Source organism: Hydra vulgaris, chromosome 13 (assembly GCF_038396675.1).
Source record: "Hydra vulgaris chromosome 13, alternate assembly HydraT2T_AEP".
In the NCBI taxonomy this organism is placed as follows: domain Eukaryota; kingdom Metazoa; phylum Cnidaria; class Hydrozoa; order Anthoathecata; family Hydridae; genus Hydra; species Hydra vulgaris.
This window is the reverse complement of record NC_088932.1, coordinates 27344117-27365363: the sequence shown is the minus strand read 5'-3', so window position 1 is coordinate 27365363 and position 21247 is coordinate 27344117. Positions and strand designations below refer to the sequence as shown.

The 21247-nt window shown below is 27.0% G+C and overlaps 1 protein-coding gene across 1 annotated transcript in view; it reads right to left on the bottom strand.

Annotated features, from left to right (window-relative positions):
* Positions 1-21247, bottom strand: part of LOC136089457 (nuclear cap-binding protein subunit 1-like) — a 151507-nt gene that overhangs the window by 47530 nt on the left and 82730 nt on the right. Inside the window, exons 16-20 of the mRNA XM_065815467.1 lie at positions 18697-18761; positions 17053-17115; positions 15510-15587; positions 11573-11676; positions 11361-11495 (exon numbers count right to left, since the gene is read on the bottom strand). Coding sequence (XP_065671539.1) covers positions 11361-11495; positions 11573-11676; positions 15510-15587; positions 17053-17115; positions 18697-18761 — 445 coding nt within the window. The remainder of the gene's footprint in view (positions 1-11360; positions 11496-11572; positions 11677-15509; positions 15588-17052; positions 17116-18696; positions 18762-21247) is intronic.

Below are 21247 nucleotides of genomic sequence, written 5' to 3'. Positions count from 1 at the left end.
TTTTATGAGTCACATAGAAAAAGTAGAACTGTTCCACTAGAATAACATTCATTAGAAGAACCACTTTAATAACATTCATTAGAAGAACCACTTTAAATCCAAATTGTTGTTGCTATCTGTTCTTGTGGGAATCCATCAAAGGGAGACCAGAATAACGCAATAACGCATAACGCAAATTGAGAAAGAAATTTATGGCAAAATTTGGCGAAATAAATCAAATATTCCACATTTAACGATACAAGTTGTTCAGGGAAAATGTACAATAATTTGTAAACAAAAAAATAAGATCCATTGAATAAAGTTTTCAACACCACAAAAAAATATAGTGAATGGCTCTGCGGTGAGGACAAAAGATTGTTTCATCATCAGATTGAAAGCAAAGGACAGGTTGGGTATACAACTGGAAAGACGGCGAGCTCAAAAAAATCTATTCAGTCTGGTATATTCAGAACATCTATTAAAGAAGCTGTTAAACTTAAAAAAACAATAAAAAAAACACTACATTTAGAAAGCTTGTCACTTTGATAGTAAACATATTAGTGACCAAAAATATCAAGTGTTATTGTTGAAGAATAAACAAAGAGAATTTAATTTGCAAGCATCTACTGGACACAAAAGCAGATACTGTTGTTGAAGGTATAACAGCTATTCTTGATGAATACAATTTATGGAAGAGTATAAAGATGATTGTAGCAGATACTAAAAATGTAAACACTGGAAGAAGAAATGGGATTGTCAGTCAGTTACAAAGACATTTTACTGAAATGAAACTGGAAGTAAACCAATTCATTGGTTGTCAACATCATGTTCTTGACTAAGTCCTTCGTGTAGTAATGGATGAAACATGGAGAAAACAACATGTTGCCTATTATCAAATATCCATTTATCCCAGAACTTGTAAAGAACTGCAAACAAGAACAGCTCAGGAAAAATTTCGGGATTGGTAAAGAAGTAACTACTGAAACAGCAGGATGGCATTATGATATGTGTGTGTGTGTATATATATATATATATATATATATATATATATATATATATATATATATATATATATATATATATATATATATATATATATGTATACACACACACACACACACACACACACACACACACACACACACACACACACACACACACACACACACACACACACAACTTGATTGCTTGTTCTGCACACTAGTTTGTTCTGGGAATTTCCAGTCTCGATGGTTCCAGAATCCAAATTTTTTTCACAGAGTTTAATGCTTTTTTTGTGAGTGTGCAAGCTGCTACATAGCTTCCGATAAAGGCACTGGGAAACTTCAAGTTGTCAATTGCACAATGTGTCAAGATCAATAGCAGCAAATTCTTCAAGATAAACTATTACTATATTTTTCCCAGAGGTTCTCAAATAATGAAGAGTGCATCTTTATGCATAATGGAGCCTCGTACCACAAGGCCGAATCTGTAATTAAGTATTTCGAAGAAGAAAAAATGATTTTATGGGTTAGCCTGAAAATTCTTTATAGAAAACATAAAGAACATCTTGGTGCTTTTAAGTTGAGAGATGGCTAAAAATATGAACAATACAAAGCAAGAACTTAAAGAGAGCCTCATACATGTTTAAATTCATAGTGAAGAGCTCCAAAAAACAGATAAAAACTGTAAAAAAAAACTTTTGAGCATATCATTTTTAAACCTTAATTGCAGCAAAAGAACACCATACTATTAAATTTAAGCTTTATGCTTCCTTTTATTTTTTTTTGTATATGGAAATTAAAAATCCAAATGTAAAATAAGAACATAATTATAAAAATAGTCACATAGATCAACATAACATAGAAATATTGATTTTTGCACCAAAGTTTATAAAGTTTTTTTTAATTTAAAAGTTAAGTTTTTTTACTAGCTACTTTATTCCATAATTTGTGCAGTGGTTATATTTATTCCATAATTTGTGCAATGGTTATATTTATTCCATAATTTGTGCAGTGGTTATATTTATTCCATAATTTGTGCAGTGGTTATATTTATTCCATAATTTGAGCAGTGGTTATATTTATCCCATAATTTGTGCAATAGTTATATTTATTCCATAATTTGTGCAGTGGTTATATTTATTCCATAATTTGTGCAGTGGTTATATTTATTCCATAATTTGTGCAGTGGTTATATTTATTCCATAATTTGTGCAATGGTTATATTTATTCCATAATTTGTGCGGTGGTTATATTTATTCCATAATTTGTGCAGTGGTTATATTTATTCCATAATTTGTGCAGTGGTTATATTTATTCCATAATTTGTGCAATGGTTATATTTATTCCATAATTTGTGCAATGGTTATATTTATTCCATAATTTGTGCAGTAGTTATATTTATTCCATAATTTGTGCAATGGTTATATTTCTTCCATAATTTGTGCAGTGGTTATATTTATTCCATAATTTGTGCAGTGGTTATATTTATTCCATAATTTGTGCAGTGGTTATATTTATTCCATAATTTGTGCAATGGTTATATTTATTCCATAATTTGTGCAGTGGTTATATTTATTCCATAATTTGTGCAGTGGTTATATTTATTCCATAATTTGTGCAGTAGTTATATTTATTCCATAATTTGTGCAGTGGTTATATTTATTCCATAATTTGCGTTTTGTGTAAAAAACAATTGGACAAATTGTGGAAGCACATTAAATATAATTACTTCTTATAAAACCTCAAAATTAAACTTTTTTTTTATTTGAAAATATTATACATATTCAGTTTGTAAAATTTTAAAATTTTATTTTATAAAAGTTGTTGAAGCAAAATATCATATGTCAGGAATTGTGTGGAACTGCATGCCTTACCTGACCAGAGCTTATATATGTATCTACAGTTAATTCCTGATAACCTCTAGAAACCAAAAAAATGGTTTGACTTGCTAAATGTTTGATTAAAGCAAACTCCCATTAAGTCGAACTTTGTATAATATGAGTTTGCGTTATATAAACATTAAATATATACTATTAAAATTAATAAAACATATACTAATAAAAGCGTGAAAAGTAGCTGTCAAGTGGTGTCTTAGGGTTTTTGCCAACTAAAAACTAAAGAAAAAAAAGTCCTCTAACTTTCCAGTTTGCCGACTGGAGTTAAATTGTCCAAGTCTTATTTTGTGAACTTAATCTAAAAAAGGTTCCAATTTGCAAAGTACAAAAAAGGTCCATGTTGCTGACTAATAGTATAAAAGTTCATTGAATGGAGGAAGGGTTGTTATATGTTACCCCTCCCCAACATAGAAAACATTAGGCTACGATTTAATGATTTTAAAGGATCAAATAAATCGGTCAGAGATAACAAATGCGCTTAACTTACCAGAATTAGCTCTCTCTCTCTCTCTCTCTCTCTCTCTCTCTCTCTCTCTCTCTCTCTCTCTCTCTCTCTCTCTCTCTCTCTCTGTATATATATATATATATATATATATATATATATATATATATATATATGTATATTAAAACTATTTAAAAAAATAGAAATAAACATTGAGTACTGCTGAATTTGATTCAATTATGTTCATTTTTAGTCTAAAATGTCAAAATTGAGGTTTTGTAGGAAAGTCAAAAAAGTTTAGGATTTTTATACCAATAGCAAATATTTGTTATGATTACTTTTTCAGTAAAATAACTTTCTTGTTACTCGTTTCATCCAATAAAATAACTTTCTTGTTACTCGTTTCATCCAATAAAATAACTTTCTTGTTACTCGTTTCATCCAATAAAATAACTTTCTTGTTACTCGTTTCATCCAATAAAATAACTTTTTGTTACTCGTTTCATCCAATAAAATAACTTTCTTGTTACTCGTGCTATTTCATCCAATAAAATAACTTTTTTGTTACTCGTGCTATTTCATCCAATAAAATAACTTTCTTGTTACTCGTTTCATCCAATAAAATAACGTTTTTGTTACTTGTTTCATCCAATAAAATAACTTTCTTGTTACTCGTTTCATCCAATAAAAGAGATTTATAAAAGCAGTTATTATTTGTATTGTGCTAAATCAGCAAATAACTGCTACTTATTGACCACTTTAAAAACATTGTATTGCATACCCTCACCCTGAAGATAAGAAGTTTTATTTGAATTTCTTTTAATTTATAAATTATAAATATCTTCAAATTGTTTCTAAATTATAAAAACACATTACTGCTTGTAGGAAAATTGATAATTCTGTGTCATCTTATAAAACTACTATGTGTGATACTTTAAATTGTACTTTTTTAATGTAAACGCAATTTTTATTTGCAAATGTAAATTCCATAAGAAAATTTTTAATGTAAATTTCATAAGAAAAGTTTCTCTTGTGAAGCAATTTGATTTTAATAATTGTAAAATGTAGAATAACATAAGTTGATGTCTGTTTTCGAAATAATGTTTTCCAAAATGACCCAAAGAATAATTTAAAAATTTGATTGCATGTGGGCCAGAGTGAAGTTTTGATAAATTTGAATTGCAACCAGTCATAGATTTTTAATCTTAAGTAAAAAGGAATTTTTACATATTATCTATCCTGCCTATTCAACTTGTTTTAACTTTATACTGCCTATTCATTTAGTGTCAACTTTTGAGAGCTGTAAACTAGACAATGTCTTATCCTGAATCAGTCTAGTTTTTACATAATATTTATTATTTGGAAAATGAATATGAAAAATATTATCCATGGATTGTTTGAACAAGTAAATTTCCTTTTTTAAATTGTTTTTTAATTCATTCATTTTTTCACTGTTGCATAATGCCATTGTTAAAAAATTTAAATTTATATTACTAATGTATATGACTAATATAGACCACTTTATGTATATGACTAATGTAAATGTATAATAAATATGATTAATGTAATGTATATGACTAATATAAACTATTGCAGTAGTGGTATAGTGATATAGGGCTCGCCATGTATGCAAGAAGTCCCGAGTTTCAAACCATCATGTCCCTGGTTGTACTGCACTAAACTTGTTTCTCCAGGCAGCAGTCTTGTTTGTCAAGGTTCTTGTTTCAAAGTTAATGAATTGAGAGAGGGTTATAATTACAACTAAAAAAAAATAAACACATCTCCGTGTATCCTTACAATTACAACCCAATCAATGAAATAATATAAATGAATCTATTGCCCCTAGCTCAACCCTTTCCTACAGTTGGGTAGGCGAAAGTAGACTTAGTTAAAAACAATTTGTTAAAAAATAAACATAGTATTTAGTCTTACTCAGCATTAAAAACTCTTTTTTCAAAAAATACACTGCATTGGGAAGTCATTGCAAAACAAATTTCTTTATGTATGGTTAAGTTATATATGCATAATTCTTATTATTATCTTAAAAGATTGTACAATTATATATATAATCTTTTAGGTAGATCTCTTGTTGCAAAACATTGTTTCTGATTCAGGCTGGTGGTACTTATGTAAAACAAATTTTATTAAAAATATCATTTGCTTATAAAAAAAATTGCAATACGCATGTCATGCATTTGTTTGTTTACCTATATATGTATGTATGTATGTATGTATGTATGTATGTATGTATGTATGTATGTATGTATGTATGTATGTATGTATGTATGTATGTATATATATATATATATATATATATATATATATACATATATATGTGTGTGTATGTATATACATATATATATATATATATATATATATATATATATATATATATATATATATATATATATACATGTGTATGTGTATACATATATATATATATAAATATATACATGTATATATATAAATATGTATGTATATATATACATACATGGAGATAGCTCTAAAGGATTGAAGTGCGGGGAAAAAAACTAGACAAAAGTTATATGCATAGACGGATACAGTAAAAGCATATGACTTTCTTGTGTTATTACTTGTGTTATTAAGACCCAAGATTGTGTCATTATTAAGACCCAAGATTTTTTTAATAATTAAATGTTTAAAAATCAATTAAAATTTTTATTATTTTCAATACTTTTTAAAGTTATTTTAAATATTCTTAGAGATGGTTATTTGCCTACCGACAAGATAGACTATTGTTGAATATTAATACCAACAATGGAATTGAACGTCAAAATCAATCTTTTAAATACAAATTTTTGGAAAGAAGAAAGACATCTTTTCTTACTACTATGCTTAGTGTTTGCATTGAAGAGTTCCTTCCGCACAATGGTCTCTATTTATTTTCTACTTATTCACTTAGGTGAATAAGTAGAAAATAAATAGAGACCATGACGAGAGGCTCATGCTTGGCAGATAAAGCAGGATAAAACTAAATTTACAATGCATTTTTTGACCTTGCCTAGAAAAGATCCAAAAACGCATTGTAAATTTTTTATGTTGAAAATTGTAATTTTTATGTGTTTTTTAAATCTGATACATTTTACTTTTACAACATCTAATTTAAATAATTCCTGTAAATCTTCATTAGTACATCAATAATTTGAAGTTTGATGAATTATTATTTAAATAAAAATATTAATTAAACAATATATTTACTCAACTATTCAAGAAAATTTAATTGAAAATGTTCTAGAACTTTCAAATGATGGGGACTGACATTTAACCATGCAGCCTACATAATGTGTATTTCTATGAAGAAAAATATATGTAATTTTTTTTTGCAACTGTTTGCAACTGCAACTGCAATATCTATTTTAATTGTGTATACTTAACAAAATCTATAATCATGGCATGGGTTTTTATGTAGGGGGAGGAGGGAGGGTTATCTTTTTTTCAATATTTTATATGTATTTACAAAAATTTATATTATATTTTATAATGAAGTTCAAAAATAAGAAAAAAAGTTTGGAAAGAGCAGGGGGTAGGGTGCAATGCACAGTAGATCAGAACAGCTATTTTTGAAAAAAAACTAATATAGAATTTAACCAATATTGTTATATTAACTAAATTTAGAATTAGTAAAAATATAAGGTCTCCACTTCGAGGGATATTTTTTTTATTATTGATTTTTTTTATTATCATTTTTTATAGCAACAAACTTTTTGTTGTCATATTCAGTTTTATACAAAATTCATAAAATACTCCGTATTTGCGCGAATGTTAAATATAACTGCTAAACCAGCCAGAATAAAATAAAATTGAATTAGAAGAAAAAATTGGAGTTTTAGGTTGGGGGGGCGGGGGGGGGGATTGTCCACTTTGCCCCCTGTTTCTACGCCAGTGTGGTAAATATTATATTACATTTATAGCAAAGATAAAACATTGTAATTTTAAATTATTTATAAAACACTGCGCTGTAGTTATACCAACAATAATTCAAACTAAAATGACAAAATTGTTCTAATAAAGATTGTAACTTAGATATCATGTTTAAAGTTTGACAATTTTAATAGTTAAATTGCTTCATGTGGAAGTTGAATTCTAATAAAGAATTTGATACTGGTTTTCTCAAACTGCTAATATATGGATCAGATGAACATAACAGTCATCTTAGTATGTCTTCATTATTCTTCACTCTGGACATTTTACAACTAAAATGTTCACAATTTAAAAAAAAAAAATCGTGAACATTTTAATCGTAATTGTTTGTTTGTTGCTTCTTGAGATTCTTCTGATAACATGCCTATTGAAAGAGACATTCTTCTTATAACTGAATGACCATGAAAAATAATTTTATGAATACTTGCTGGCATGTAATACGATGGAAATAAATTTACATACATGCAAGCAACTTGTAAACAATACTCTTGGAATTTATCAGCATCAACATCTAGACTACAGGATAATGTACATAGGATTACAAAAAAGTTGTCAAGAATAGTTTTTGGTAAAACAATTATGTTAGATACTTTTTCAGATTCCCTAAAGAAATGAAGTGCAGTGTGGCCATCATTACTAGTGCCAGAGCCATTAGCTTTAGGCATGCCAAAAACAACCAAACCAAGTTCTTCAATTAATTTGCGATGAAATTCATTCTTCTTTTTTTTTTACAGACTGTTTTTCAACAGCTCCATATACTCGCCATTTCTTTATTTCAAATTTGTAGGCAACATGTAAAAAGCATTTCATGCACTTTATCCAGGAATGCAATGTTGACAAGCCATACTTAAGTTCATTTTGTAAATGGTTACTTTTTTTTTTGGATGCATCAATGTTTTTCATCTTGGATGGAGCTATTCCATGCACTAGGCAACATTGAGCTGAATTTGATTTTTCAGACAGTGTATTAGCAACCTTTCCTTCTATCATGGTTAATTCTAATATATGTTGCACCGTTGAACCATTTGATAAGACTGTTAACTCAACTTTTTGAGTTTCAACGAACTGTTCCTCTGCTTTGATGACTTCATTGGTTTCTTTTACATATCTAAACCTTATTGGTCTACAAAACATTGTTGAAGAAGGACGAGGATTAAGCCAGATTACTTTTTTTTCTGTACCAATAAATCCACTTAACTCCAATGGAACAAAGCAGATAATAAACAGGCTACCTTCAATATTAAGATTGCATACATCTTGATCTGGCGCAATTTGTTTATATATGGCCTGACCTGTTGCACCATCACAAACCATCTTAAAGTTAATCTTGACATGCAACTTTGTGAAAGAGTATTACTTTGTAAAGAGACCAATCTTAAAGCAGTATGATTTTAGAGACTCTGCATATTAATTGATGCTGAATAACTGTCAACATCCCAAGTTTCTATATCTGGATAGCATTGTTTTTTAGATTCTTTAACATTATTATATGCTGGATACAAGTTATTGTGGCCTTTAAATGCTGCTGCAGATCTTAAAAGTTGGTATGCATTTTTAGTGAGCCCACAATCTAAAATTAAAGCAAGTCCTTCATCAGCTGAAAATGTTTTTGCGCATAGTAAATTTCCTACTTTTTTACATTTTTTACTTGCAGCAAATAATAATTCTTCTGGTGTATTTTCTTTCACCAAACTGCTTATCCTTCTTTGTTTTGTTTTGTTTTAATTGATGCTTTATTGAAATTAATTTTTGGTCTTCCGAATTTTTTTGACTTTTTAGTTTTTGCATAAGTCTTTATCTAACCAGGAGCTAAATTTCTTTTCAAAAAAAATTTTTTTTTGCATCTATTCCATTTTCTTTTATACAACACAATAAATTGATCCAATTTTAAACTATTACCACCAATATATGTACCTAAACATTATTGATATCTTTAGATAAAATACTCAAATGTTTTCTTTTATATAATGGTGTAATTCACATCTTTTCATTTTCTAAAATAAAAACTAGACTGTACATTTCATAAGTATTTTGTACATGAATTTATATAAGAGTTACTATACTAAAAAACAATACAATTACCATAAAAGCATTGCCTATTTTTTATAAACTTATCAGCAATGATAAATATTTTTTTGATAAACTTTTGATTAAATAATTTGGTCAAATACTTTTATTGTTTGTAAAACCACAAAAAAATATTTTTTCAATAGCAGATGTTTAACTGCGACGGTATAGGTAACTTTAAAATTTATGAACTTGTTTTTTAAAGAATAAAATGCAATAGGACTTTGATCTCTAGCTAGGTTTTTTGAAAATTTGGGTAATGTAAGAAAGGGATACATGCACAATGGCCCAGGTAGTGGACAAAACCATTTTTTCAAGTGTGGCAATTAATAAAAAAAAAGAAATATAGAAACAATAAGAAATATAAGTACCAAATATACTGTTCACAGTACAAATAAACACTACAACTAGCATAAAAAAGTTGTTGCTATGCAAAATTTGGTATCCATAGCAACCAAATATTAAAAAAATACTACTTTCATAAGTATCATTGACTTCATATAAATAGGCATAACAAGTATAGTGAGAATAGCATAAATAAAAAACCTGCAACTCCCAAAAATAACATGTTGCTATATAAAATAAGGTATCCATAGCATCCAAATAATAAGAAAAATACCTTCAAAAAAAGCCCAGACCTCATATTAGTACTTGTGCCAAATTTGATGACTATAGCATTAATAATTAATTAGTTATTATTTTTGTCTCAAAATTTGCCTTTCTGGTCCACTGTGCATTGCAAGCCTCAAAAATCAGATTCAAGATACCTGTTCTAAGCAATCAAAAAGATTCATACGCATCAACTTAGCATGCATATACTTTGCAGAGTCTGCGTGTTTAATATCAACTTTAAGCACTTTTGAATTTTTAGTTTAATTAAATGCCCTGCGAAGGAAAACGTTCGATATTGTCTGTTTTATTTATTAGTTAATTTTAGTATTGCATGATTTATGGACCATAAGTTTTGTGCTTGCATTTCATTAAAAATTATGCATTTCATTAAAAATTATCTTTTATAAAAACTTAGCAAGAATTTTCATAAGCGAAAGTCTAAAAGATTAAAAAATAACTTTTTAACATTTAACAAGTGTGAAATGTGAAAAAATACTTCTTATTCAATATAAAGTTTTGGTTCCTTTTACATAGTTTTAGAAAAACACCTTTTATTAAAAATAAAGTTGAAAATAAAATAAAAAAAATAGTAATTCTTATTTATAAGGTTTTAATTTGAAAATTTTAACAAGGTTTGTTTATTGCTCATTATTTTCTAAACTAGTTTTCAAAGACTTTTTCTCATCAGACACTTTATATGTATATATGACACATATGTGTATTTTTATACACATATGTGTATTTTTATAAAGTCAACCTTTAAAGGTTTGTGATCAGCAATTTAAAAAATGATAGTTGTTAAATGTTTATGAAAATTTAAATTTTTAGTTGATTCTATAGTAGTAAACTTAATTTCAAAGTTAGTAGAAACTTTTTATGAATTTTTTTTTTCATTTAATTACTGGTGATATTAAACAATGTATGTACTGAGCTGCTATTATTTTATAAAAGGAAACTGAAAATTATGACATGTGAGATGTTGTGTAGCTCATAACTGGTCATAAAAGGCAATTTGTTTGTATTTAAAAAAAAGCTAAAAAATTTAATAAAAAAGTTTGTGCTAATCATTTTAGACTGTTTTTAAAACCTCTCCACTTGACTACGTGGTACTGAGAATATTATATTAGCATTAAACCTCTCCACTTGACTACGTGGTACTGAGAATATTATATTAGCATTAAACCTCTCCTCTTGACTACGTGGTAATGAGAATATTATATTAAGACTAAACCTCTCCACTTGACGTGGTACTGAGAATATTATATTAAGACTGAACCTCTCCATTTGACTACGTGGTACTGAGAATATTATATTAAGACTAAACCTCTCCACTTGACTACGTGGTACTGAGAATATTATATTAAGACTAAACCTCTCCACTTGACTACATGGTACTGAGAATATTATATTAGTAGTATTAGCAATCAATCTGTATTTTACCAACAAGATCATCATTTTCATAAAAAGACTTTTCTGAAGGACCAATTTCATATAATGTTGCAAGCAAAGATTGAGTGTCTTTTTTAGATTTAATTCCATCAATTAATTTGCGAACTGTGGTGTGACCAGGCTCATCTAAAAAAATAGAAATTTAAAATTGAAATATAAAATTTAAGAAATGTTCATTTATAAATTGGAAAATTAAAAATAACCTGCTTCAGCGCACTCGTATCTAAAGTATCCTTGCGTAGGTTCAGGAAGTAATGGTAAAAGTAAACTCGGAAGAATTTCTAATAAATTTTCATGAAATGTACTCCTAAAATCAATTTAAAAAACTATATTATCTTAGCTAATATTCTCATAAAGAAAAGTGTTGCATACACATACACACAACAATAAAGTGTTGCATACACATACACACAACAATAAAGTGTTGCATACACATACACACAACAAAAGATATTAAAAGTGTTACATACACATTAGCAATCCCATAATTTTTTTTCGACAACCAATTTTTATACGGAGTGGTTAATGAGTGGTGTAGAGGTCATTATTATATGAAAATTTTTTTTATTTTTTATTGATAGAAGTATTTGCATTGATTGTTCAAAGTTGCGCTTTTTATGATTTTTGACTAAATTTAGGGCAATTTCCAAGCATTGACAGAATAGATTCTTATGTCAAATTCAGTTAATTTGTTCAACAATATTTTATTTATGTGTTCCTATACCAAAAAAAACACTGTGCTTATTAATTTAAGAAATATGTTGTGTCAATCTTCCACTGATTACGATAGATAAATTAACACTTTGGCTACTGTAAAGTGATTTTTTATTGATCTTTAAGCTTTTTTTCAGTCATACAACAAACCTTATGATTTTTACCTCATTTTGGTATCAAATGATATTTTTTTTTAAAGTACTGCTACTGGAGTCTTAGATCAAACAAATCCAAATCCAAAATAGTTTCTTTAAAAGATTGGGTAAAGAAATTTCGATCTTTTGTTGTAAACTAAACTAGATCAAAACATATCAATGTGATTCAAAAATATATACACACATTTTTTTTGTGGTTACTATAGGTGCTCCAAGAAGACCTAATGGTCGCATCACAGAGCACCGAGGAAAAGCATTTAACTTGGAAGTTTACGCTTGCTTCATGTTGAAAAAAAGCCTACAGTAGGCATTGAACCACAGATCAGTGAAGGATCCAGCATTTTATGGTGTTTGAGATAGCTAACAAACATGGCACAAACTTCAAACATTTGTATGTTTATAATTATGACATATAATGATGCTTTGCAAGTTATTGTAATGATTGGAGTCTGGGAAAAAAATTAGCCCTAAAATTTCATCCCCCCTGCCCCAAATGTGAGAGCAACAAGTTGGTAAAATAATTTTTTTTCTTTTCTTAATTAAGTTTATATTCAACAATAAATTTTAAGTTTCATAGTTTTATCTCTCAGAATTCATAAATTATGACAGTATAAAGTTTAAACTCCCTCAATTTGAGGAGGTTACAAATTTTTTATGGTCATAATTTTTGAATGCTTAGAAATTGAAAAACAATACTTAAAAATTATTGATGAATATAAATTTAATTTCATGAAATTCAACGCGTGTGAAATATTTGTTAATTTTCACCTAATTGTCTGATTTTTTTCTGCAAATTCACAATAATCTCTACACTTCTTAAAAGTCTAAATGTAAATAATTTTAAAATTAGAAACTTATACATTTTGTTTTTGCAAAAAAGTAATTTAAAATGAAGCAGTTTTATCTTTACATTACTATTTTTTACCTTTTATGGTTTTATGATATAAATACTTTATTCTCCAGCTTATTTCAGTTTTATTTATGGCAACATGAAGTTTATTTCAGTTTTATTTACGGCTACGGCTCTCCAACATGATGGGAGAAGGTTAACAAGAATAATGGTCGGTCAGGAAACTTAGCTAATTTTGTACAAACCCCCTTTAAATAGCCAGGGCTTGAAGTAGGTGAACTGTATGAGATAAAAAACATCTTATAAATTTCTAATTGCTGTGTATTGGGCCTCAACACTATCGTGTCTAAAAACCATGTTTTTTTAATTTCATAACAAATTTGGGCTTTTTTAAAATACCACCAGTTAACAAAAATAATAGTAAAAGAAATGCACACAAACAGTATAGATAAAAAACCTTCCATTACTTGTAATGACGTTATTATATAGTTAATGATTTGTAAATTTCTATTAGCACTGAATGTTTGAAAATGCCCGTAAAAACTCAAAAAATGTAAAAATGTTATACTTTAAAAGAGTGAGGCAAGTATAAATAGCCATTCAAAATAAAAAATATAAAAATTTCATAAAGATTTTAATATCTTGGGAATGTTTTACGACACTCCACGTATTAAAAATTGTTCATGAGGATCAAAATATGATGGGCTAATACACATAACACAACAAAAGATATTAAAAGTGTCGCATACACACACACACACTACAAAATATCTCTCATGTACATTTAACTGAATAACAACACAGGCCTCATTCCAATTATTTTTAAAACAATTAATTCTCTGGTACCTCTTATACATTTTAGTTATGTTAATTTACATTTACGTTTTATAGTTTACAGTTTGTTTAAGAAACAGTTTAGCTATTCATAACCATGACAGTTAATTTTGTCACACCCTGAGAATTTTATTGTCACACCTTGAGGATTTTATTGTCACACCCTGAGGATTTTTTATTATTTTTTTAATATTATTTACATTTATTACATTATCTTAAAATATGATATTTTAAGCTTTATATATCCATTTAGAGTTAAAAAATATTCATAAAATTATTTAAATTAACTAAAAAAGTTCTGTGTGAACAAGTGCCTTGATCTTTCTCTCACTTGGAAAAGTATCGGCTTTAATGAGGTTTGATAAAGAAAAGTATAAAGAAACCTAGCAAAAATTATTTTTAAAAGTTTTCTTTATACTCATAGTTTCATAAACAATCTCATAAATTATCTTATGGATAAAAAGGAAAAAGGGGGAGACTTTAATTTGGGTTTGTCTTGACAAATTCACAAGTCTTTTTAGATTTGTTATCATGAAAAATGATTTAAATATGTTGAATATTAAAAAACCAAGATAACTAAAAATTATCAAAATAAAATTTAATTTAATTTAAATATAATAAGTTTTCAACTCAATATGTTATTAACAATTACGCCTTTTTCAAATCAGGTTTCAACAAATGTATGAAAAAATAATAATAATCTCAACAAAGACCTTTTATTAAATGAAATTGTTAAGTAAGGCTTTTATAAATTTTTTTAAATTGTGATGGGCTAAAGCCATTTAGCAATTTTGAAAGTATATTATTTAAAGCAATATTTGATCGCTAATTTCTGGGTAAAAGTTTTTATGAAAAAACAATTCATCATGTTTCACAAATAACCAAGTCACACGAGTATTTCCTTTAGTCATTTGTCCGTCAGGTTGAGAGAAGCTAATTTTAAAATTAATGCTCGTACATTCAGGGCCACTAGCATCACAATGAAATGCATGTCTTTAAACTTCATTTATTTGTTTACGCTTTTGAAGTTGATTAAAGTAATAATTTTTAATCATTTCTTTTTTTTGGCATATATCAATAAGTATTATTATTCTGTATTTGTATTACCTGGATTAACATCTGTTTTATACAAATATTTATAACATAATAGTTGTCAGAATTTTATGGAAGAACTTTATTTTTGTTGCAGTACATTTGTTGTTTTTTCAGCATAAATTTTTACAAACTGGTAAATATCAGTTAATTCGCCCCTTTACTGTGATATATCATTTTATGACAAGAAACAAATATTCATGAAATTGTGAGATGTGTTGCTGGTAATTGTGAGATGTGTAGCTCATAGTTGTGAGATGTGTAGCTCATAGTTGTGAGATGTGTAGTTCATAATTGGTCTTTAAGGATGTTTATTCATATTTAAGAAGAAAAAAGCTAAAAATGTTGGTGGTAATCATTTTATATAGTTTTCACGACTATATTTAATTTTTTTTTTTAATTTTTTTAAACTTTACTCAAGTTAACAAAATAATATTTAACTTAAATAAAAGATTTTAATTAGAATGCTATTAAAAAAAACAAAAACTATTATACCTTTGACATTTCGCAAGCACTTCGGTAATAAACCTACAACGTTGGTCATCACTTGCACTGCTATCAGCATATTGAATCCTATAAAAATGATATTAAATTTCATAAGAAATGGAAAACAAAGAAATATATAATTTTATATGCTTTCAACAAAAGCTTATTATGGCTGATAAAAGCACTAGCTAAAAAGACAAGGTTGTAAATATACTAATATAAATATAAAAATTCACTTAAACAAAATGAGATTTTTGACATCATTAAACTCTTTTTATTTGCTTTTTGTAGACATTTCCTTATTTAAACTACTGCAATCTAATAAATTACCATAAAAGTATTTTAATTAAGAACTAATTTTTAAAAATTTAAAAAAATTAATAAAAAGATTTTACTATGCACAAATGTTATGGGATGTTTATTTTATTTCCAGTTTTTTTAAATATAAAATAATTTCTTTTCTTTTGTCAAGAAAAAACCTTTTTTTTTCTTCTGTTGAGAAAAGAAAATAACTTCTTTTTTAAACTACTTTCTTTTCTTGACAGTGCTTTTTTTTGGTCAACTAAATTTATCATCTTGTATGCTGTACACTAATTTAGTCATCTTTAATATGTGGTAGAATTGTAGTGGTAGAGCGCTAGCTTCATAAGCGAGAAGTTCAAAACTCGACTTCCATTATGTTTCTGGTAGAACAGGGCTCAACTTTTCTCAGCTGTTGAGCTGCTCTGTTCTTTCTCAGCTGTTGAGCTGCTCTGGTAGAATAGGGCTCAACTTTTCTCAACTGTTGAGCTGCTCAGCTCAACAGTTTTTCAGCTCAAAAGTTTTTCAGCTCAACAGCTTTTTTCAGCTGAGTTAAAGAGTTAAGAGAGGATAGTAACCACAATCCTCTCTCAACTCAAAGTAGCCTCCATAACTGTATTGCCCCTCTCAGCTTTGAAGAGGTAAATGGAATAAAGAAAATCTTGGATGATTTAGACTAATTTAATCATCTTGCACACTGTATTCTAATTTAATCATCTTTCACACTGTAGAATAAATTTAACTCAAAAAATTTTATGCTAAAAGTTGATAGTAACAATTATTTGTCTGTATGCTATCACAAAACTCAAGCAAGTATATAGTTTATTTTTAATGTCTTTAAAAAAATTGAGAAACCTGTTTTACACTTAGTTTGAGTACAGTGCTACACTTAGTTTGAGTGCTATTTTTATTGGAAAACCAAAAAGCAAAAACTTTTAAATCAAAAATTCAAAAAATAATTCAAATTTTTTTAACAAAAACTTTTTATAAATTGACCTGTATTGAAATTTCTGTCACTTAAAATTAGTTGATTACTTAAACCTGGCATTAAATAGAAACTACTTTTCTTTTTTTTTCTCCTAAACTTTTTCTCTAAAAGCCTAACACGTAACGCTTAATCAGCAAGCCTGTAGTTACTATAGTAACCAACTCTATACAGTTAGTTAGAATCTTATAATAGAAAGTAAATAAATCACCTTCAAAATAAAAGATAAAAAATCTTGTATTAGATTTATAATAACTTAAACCTTACCAATCATCCCACGTCCATTTATACTGAAAGTTACTCAGATGATATGAAAACCAGTCAATAAATCTATTAAAATAACATAAAAATTTAGGTCTTTATTAATTTATATAGTAGAGACATACTGTGTTTTTTTGTTCAGTTAGTAGTACAAGCATGAAACTTGGTAGGAATTTAAGAGAAAGGCTAGACTTTTTATATTAATTTTTTTTTTTAGGATGGGGGGTAAGTGATTAGACGCATGTGATGCTGTCATTTTGTTGCCACTAAAAACGGCCTTTAAAAATGAGTTTTATAAAATATTTCAAATTTTAGAATAGCTGAAAAATTAATTTCAGTGTCTACTACTACACTTTTTGATAAATTTAATTTCCAAGATGGTAACCGATATGGCGGAGAAATCCTTAATAAATATAAAAAATGATTTTAACCCAATTCACATTGGGTCATGGAGGTAAAGTTTATACTGGGTTGCACACACTTGAAGCGTGAAGCCTATATCTTGGAAACAACAAAGCGATTGAACTTCAAATGCAAAGTGAAGTTTTCAAAAATTCATTGACAAGACTGCGTGTAACCACATGTATATTTTTTAATCTTGCAGCAGCATTATATTGTTACAACACGTTGTTGGTGATACTTTGAAATTCTGAAACATGTCAATTCTGAAGCATGAAGAAGATCGGGGGATTCTATATTACACAAAAAACAAGCAGGCTAAATAGACACAGAACCTTGTCTTTTTTTGCTTTTTTGTGCATATTTAAAAGGACCTTCTGAAGTTGGTGAGCGTTCTGCACTAACAGACACTTCTTTTTCAGCTAAAGATTAAATAACTTAAACATGTTTGTGTTGTAATGTTTAATATTGCTGAGTGTTATGATAACATGTACACATTTTTACTATAATTATATAACATTTATTTAAATATATATGTATTAAATAATAGTATTAATTATATAATCTATAAAGTGTTAAGCTACTAACTGTTTTTCATCAAGACTTATAGAACTACGATTTTTATGTTCATTCACACAAGAATTCCTTCATGTAAAATAATGTCTAAAGGAATTGTAATTATATTTTAGTTACATTTGTTCAAGAGAACTATACCAACCTTGTCTAAGAGAATTATACAAATCTTTTGCATAAGAATTGAACAAATAGTTAATAATTTTCCAAAGAAATTTGCAGTATTCCAATCAGTACACCATAAAAGTTAGGAAGTTTTTTTTTTTTTTTGATACAGGTATTTTAAATCCAAAATGGTGATGTTACAGCAACCTGATCACTTACTTCCAACCTTGAAAATGCTGGTCTAGATTGTATCATTATTTCCACCAGGTTTCCTGCTTATACCAAGGAGCAAAGCTTGTGAATTTTTTTAAAGTCTCCGCAAATATAAAAACAAGCCCATCAATTTCATATTATAGAATATTTTATATTTTTTATATTATAGAATATACTTTACACAATATATATAACTCATTGATGAGAAGACATGATAAATTCAAATACTATAAACATAACATATTTTTGACTCTGATTAAAATGATTAATAACTAAAAACAATAAGAAATGATTGTTTATACTGAATAATCATAACTTATGTCAAAAAGCTATTTTTATTTATTTAATTTATAATTTTACCGATCAACACATGTTACATTCATGGTGGGCAATCTGTCAAATAACAATTCAACAGCTTGTGCAATCTAAGTTTTCATTGTTAAGAAAAGTGTAACTAACTACTGTTATGTTAAAACAACTAAATAAACATTAAATAATAAATAATATAAACAACATTTTAATGAATACAAAATGGCACAGATCAAAATTTAATAAAATCAATTAAAGTCATAAATTAAATCATAAATATCATATATTCATATCATATAATCATAAATATCATATATTCATAAAAATCATAAATTAAATCATAAAAAAAAATCACTGTTAACAGATTCTCAACCCAGGTCATTTTATTTTTGCATTTAAGACTTAAAAAAAAAGCAATGATCTATTTAACATGAAATTTAATATGATATTTAAAATATAGTTATGAATGATATCATACTGAATTAGTGATAGGTGGTTTTGTGATTTGTGATAGGTGGTTTGTGATTTGGGTCAAGTGGTTTGTGATTTGTGATAGGTGGTTTGTGATTTGTGATAGATGTAAAGAGTGATTTGTGATAGGTGGGGACTTCAAAACATTTATTGAAATAAGAGCATCTATGTAAGAAAAAGATATAGCAACAAATTTCTTATCTTAATTGAATGAAAGTATATTTAGGAGCACATTAATCAAAATCTTCATGATCACATATCTGTAACTTTAGTTAGAATATGCTAATAAATGTGCAATACTTTTTTGGATTATATATATATTTTTTTTTAATCAAGTAATACAAAACATAAATAAAAACGGAAAAAACAAAGCTTTATTTTATTTCTTAAAAAATAATTATATAAAAGGGGCATAACGAACATTTATTTAAATTCTAAATACAAACATCTTATTTAAATTGTAAACAAAATAATCAAAATGAAAACAGAAAAAAGAATGTTTTATTTAATTTCTAAACAAAATAGTTAGAATAAAAAAAGTAAAACATGTTTTATTTTATTAATTTTAACTTGATTTTAATTTTAATTATTTTATTTAAATTCTAAATAAAAAAATTTAAAAAAAATTTTTTTTTTTTAAAACTCTTAAAAAAATAATTAAGATAAAATGGCAAAACGAACATTTCATTTAAATTTCAAATACAAACCATTTTTTAATTGTAAACAACAGTTAAAATCAAAACTGAAAAACAAATATTTTATTAATAATAGATAAAATAATAAATTAAGATAAAATGGCAAAACGAACATTTCATTTAAATTTCAAATACAAACCATTTTTTAATTGTAAACAACAGTTAAAATCAAAAAAAATAAAACAAATATTTTATTAATAATAGATAAAATAATAAAAATAAAATCATCAAAACTTTTGTTTGCATGTTTGTTGATTTGTTGAACCTTATTTCAAAATTTTGTGCGGACCTGATGCCAACCTAAAATGGTTTTAGGTCAGCAATTTTTTGTCAACCTTATATTTCCTAATTCCAAGGGCTGTATATATTAACATCTATTTAAAAAGCCCTCACAAAAAAAGGGTTGAATCAAGCAATTGTATCCAGACAATTGTTTTCCAGATATCTCCATATCTGGAAAAAAATCTGGCATTCATATTTTAGCTCATGCAAAACCATACACTTTATTTTCATAGGGCAAACTAACTTAAATTTGTTAGTGAATAAGTAATATGAAAAGCATTAATTTTAAAATCATCTGATAAAAATTTTTTATTGGCTGATTTTAAAATTATTGCGCATTGTTTTTTCAGACTATTATTAACAGTTTAAAAATGTTAAACTGTTTATAAAAGTATGTATTAATAAAAGCTCTATATATGTTTTTGATATTATTTAAACGTCAATTCTATTTTTCTAGATGCATTTCTACTTCAATTAAAGGTTGGTTTCTACTTCAATAAAATGTCGTTTGAACTAACAGTAAATTATAAAAGTTATAATTGCTATATAAAAGTAATGTAAGTAATATAATAACAATGACATTATTATAATGTTATTACTTTTGTAGTTGTAAGTTTATTGTTTTGTTTTGTTTTTAATAACTTTTTCACTAACAAATATAAGTTAACTCGCCCCATGAAAACAAAGTACATGGTTTTACATAAACTAAAACTTTGAAGATCAGATATCTTTTCAAATATGGCAATTCTGGAACAAAAATGAAGTGAAAACACAGCAAAGTGAAATTAAAATAAATGGAACTAAGCACAAAAAAAAACAATACAGTGTAACTTTCAAAAATTAATACTAAAACCTAATCTAAAATCATTTTAATTTCTCTATAACATCGTTTTTAAAAACTTTAATCATAACATTGAAAAATTCAGAGTGAAATTTGATAATCTGGGCAAAAATCATCAAGGCGGGCACTTTTGATTGGCTTTTTACTCATTGACTCCCAGAAAAGCTTGTGTACACATCAAGGCGGGCACTTTTGATTGGCTTTTTACTCATTGACTCCCAGAAAAGCTTGTGCACACACACACTTTGTTAGAAGTAAACATATGTGTAGTACACAAGCTGTACATTTACATTTGCTTGCTTTGTATACAAGT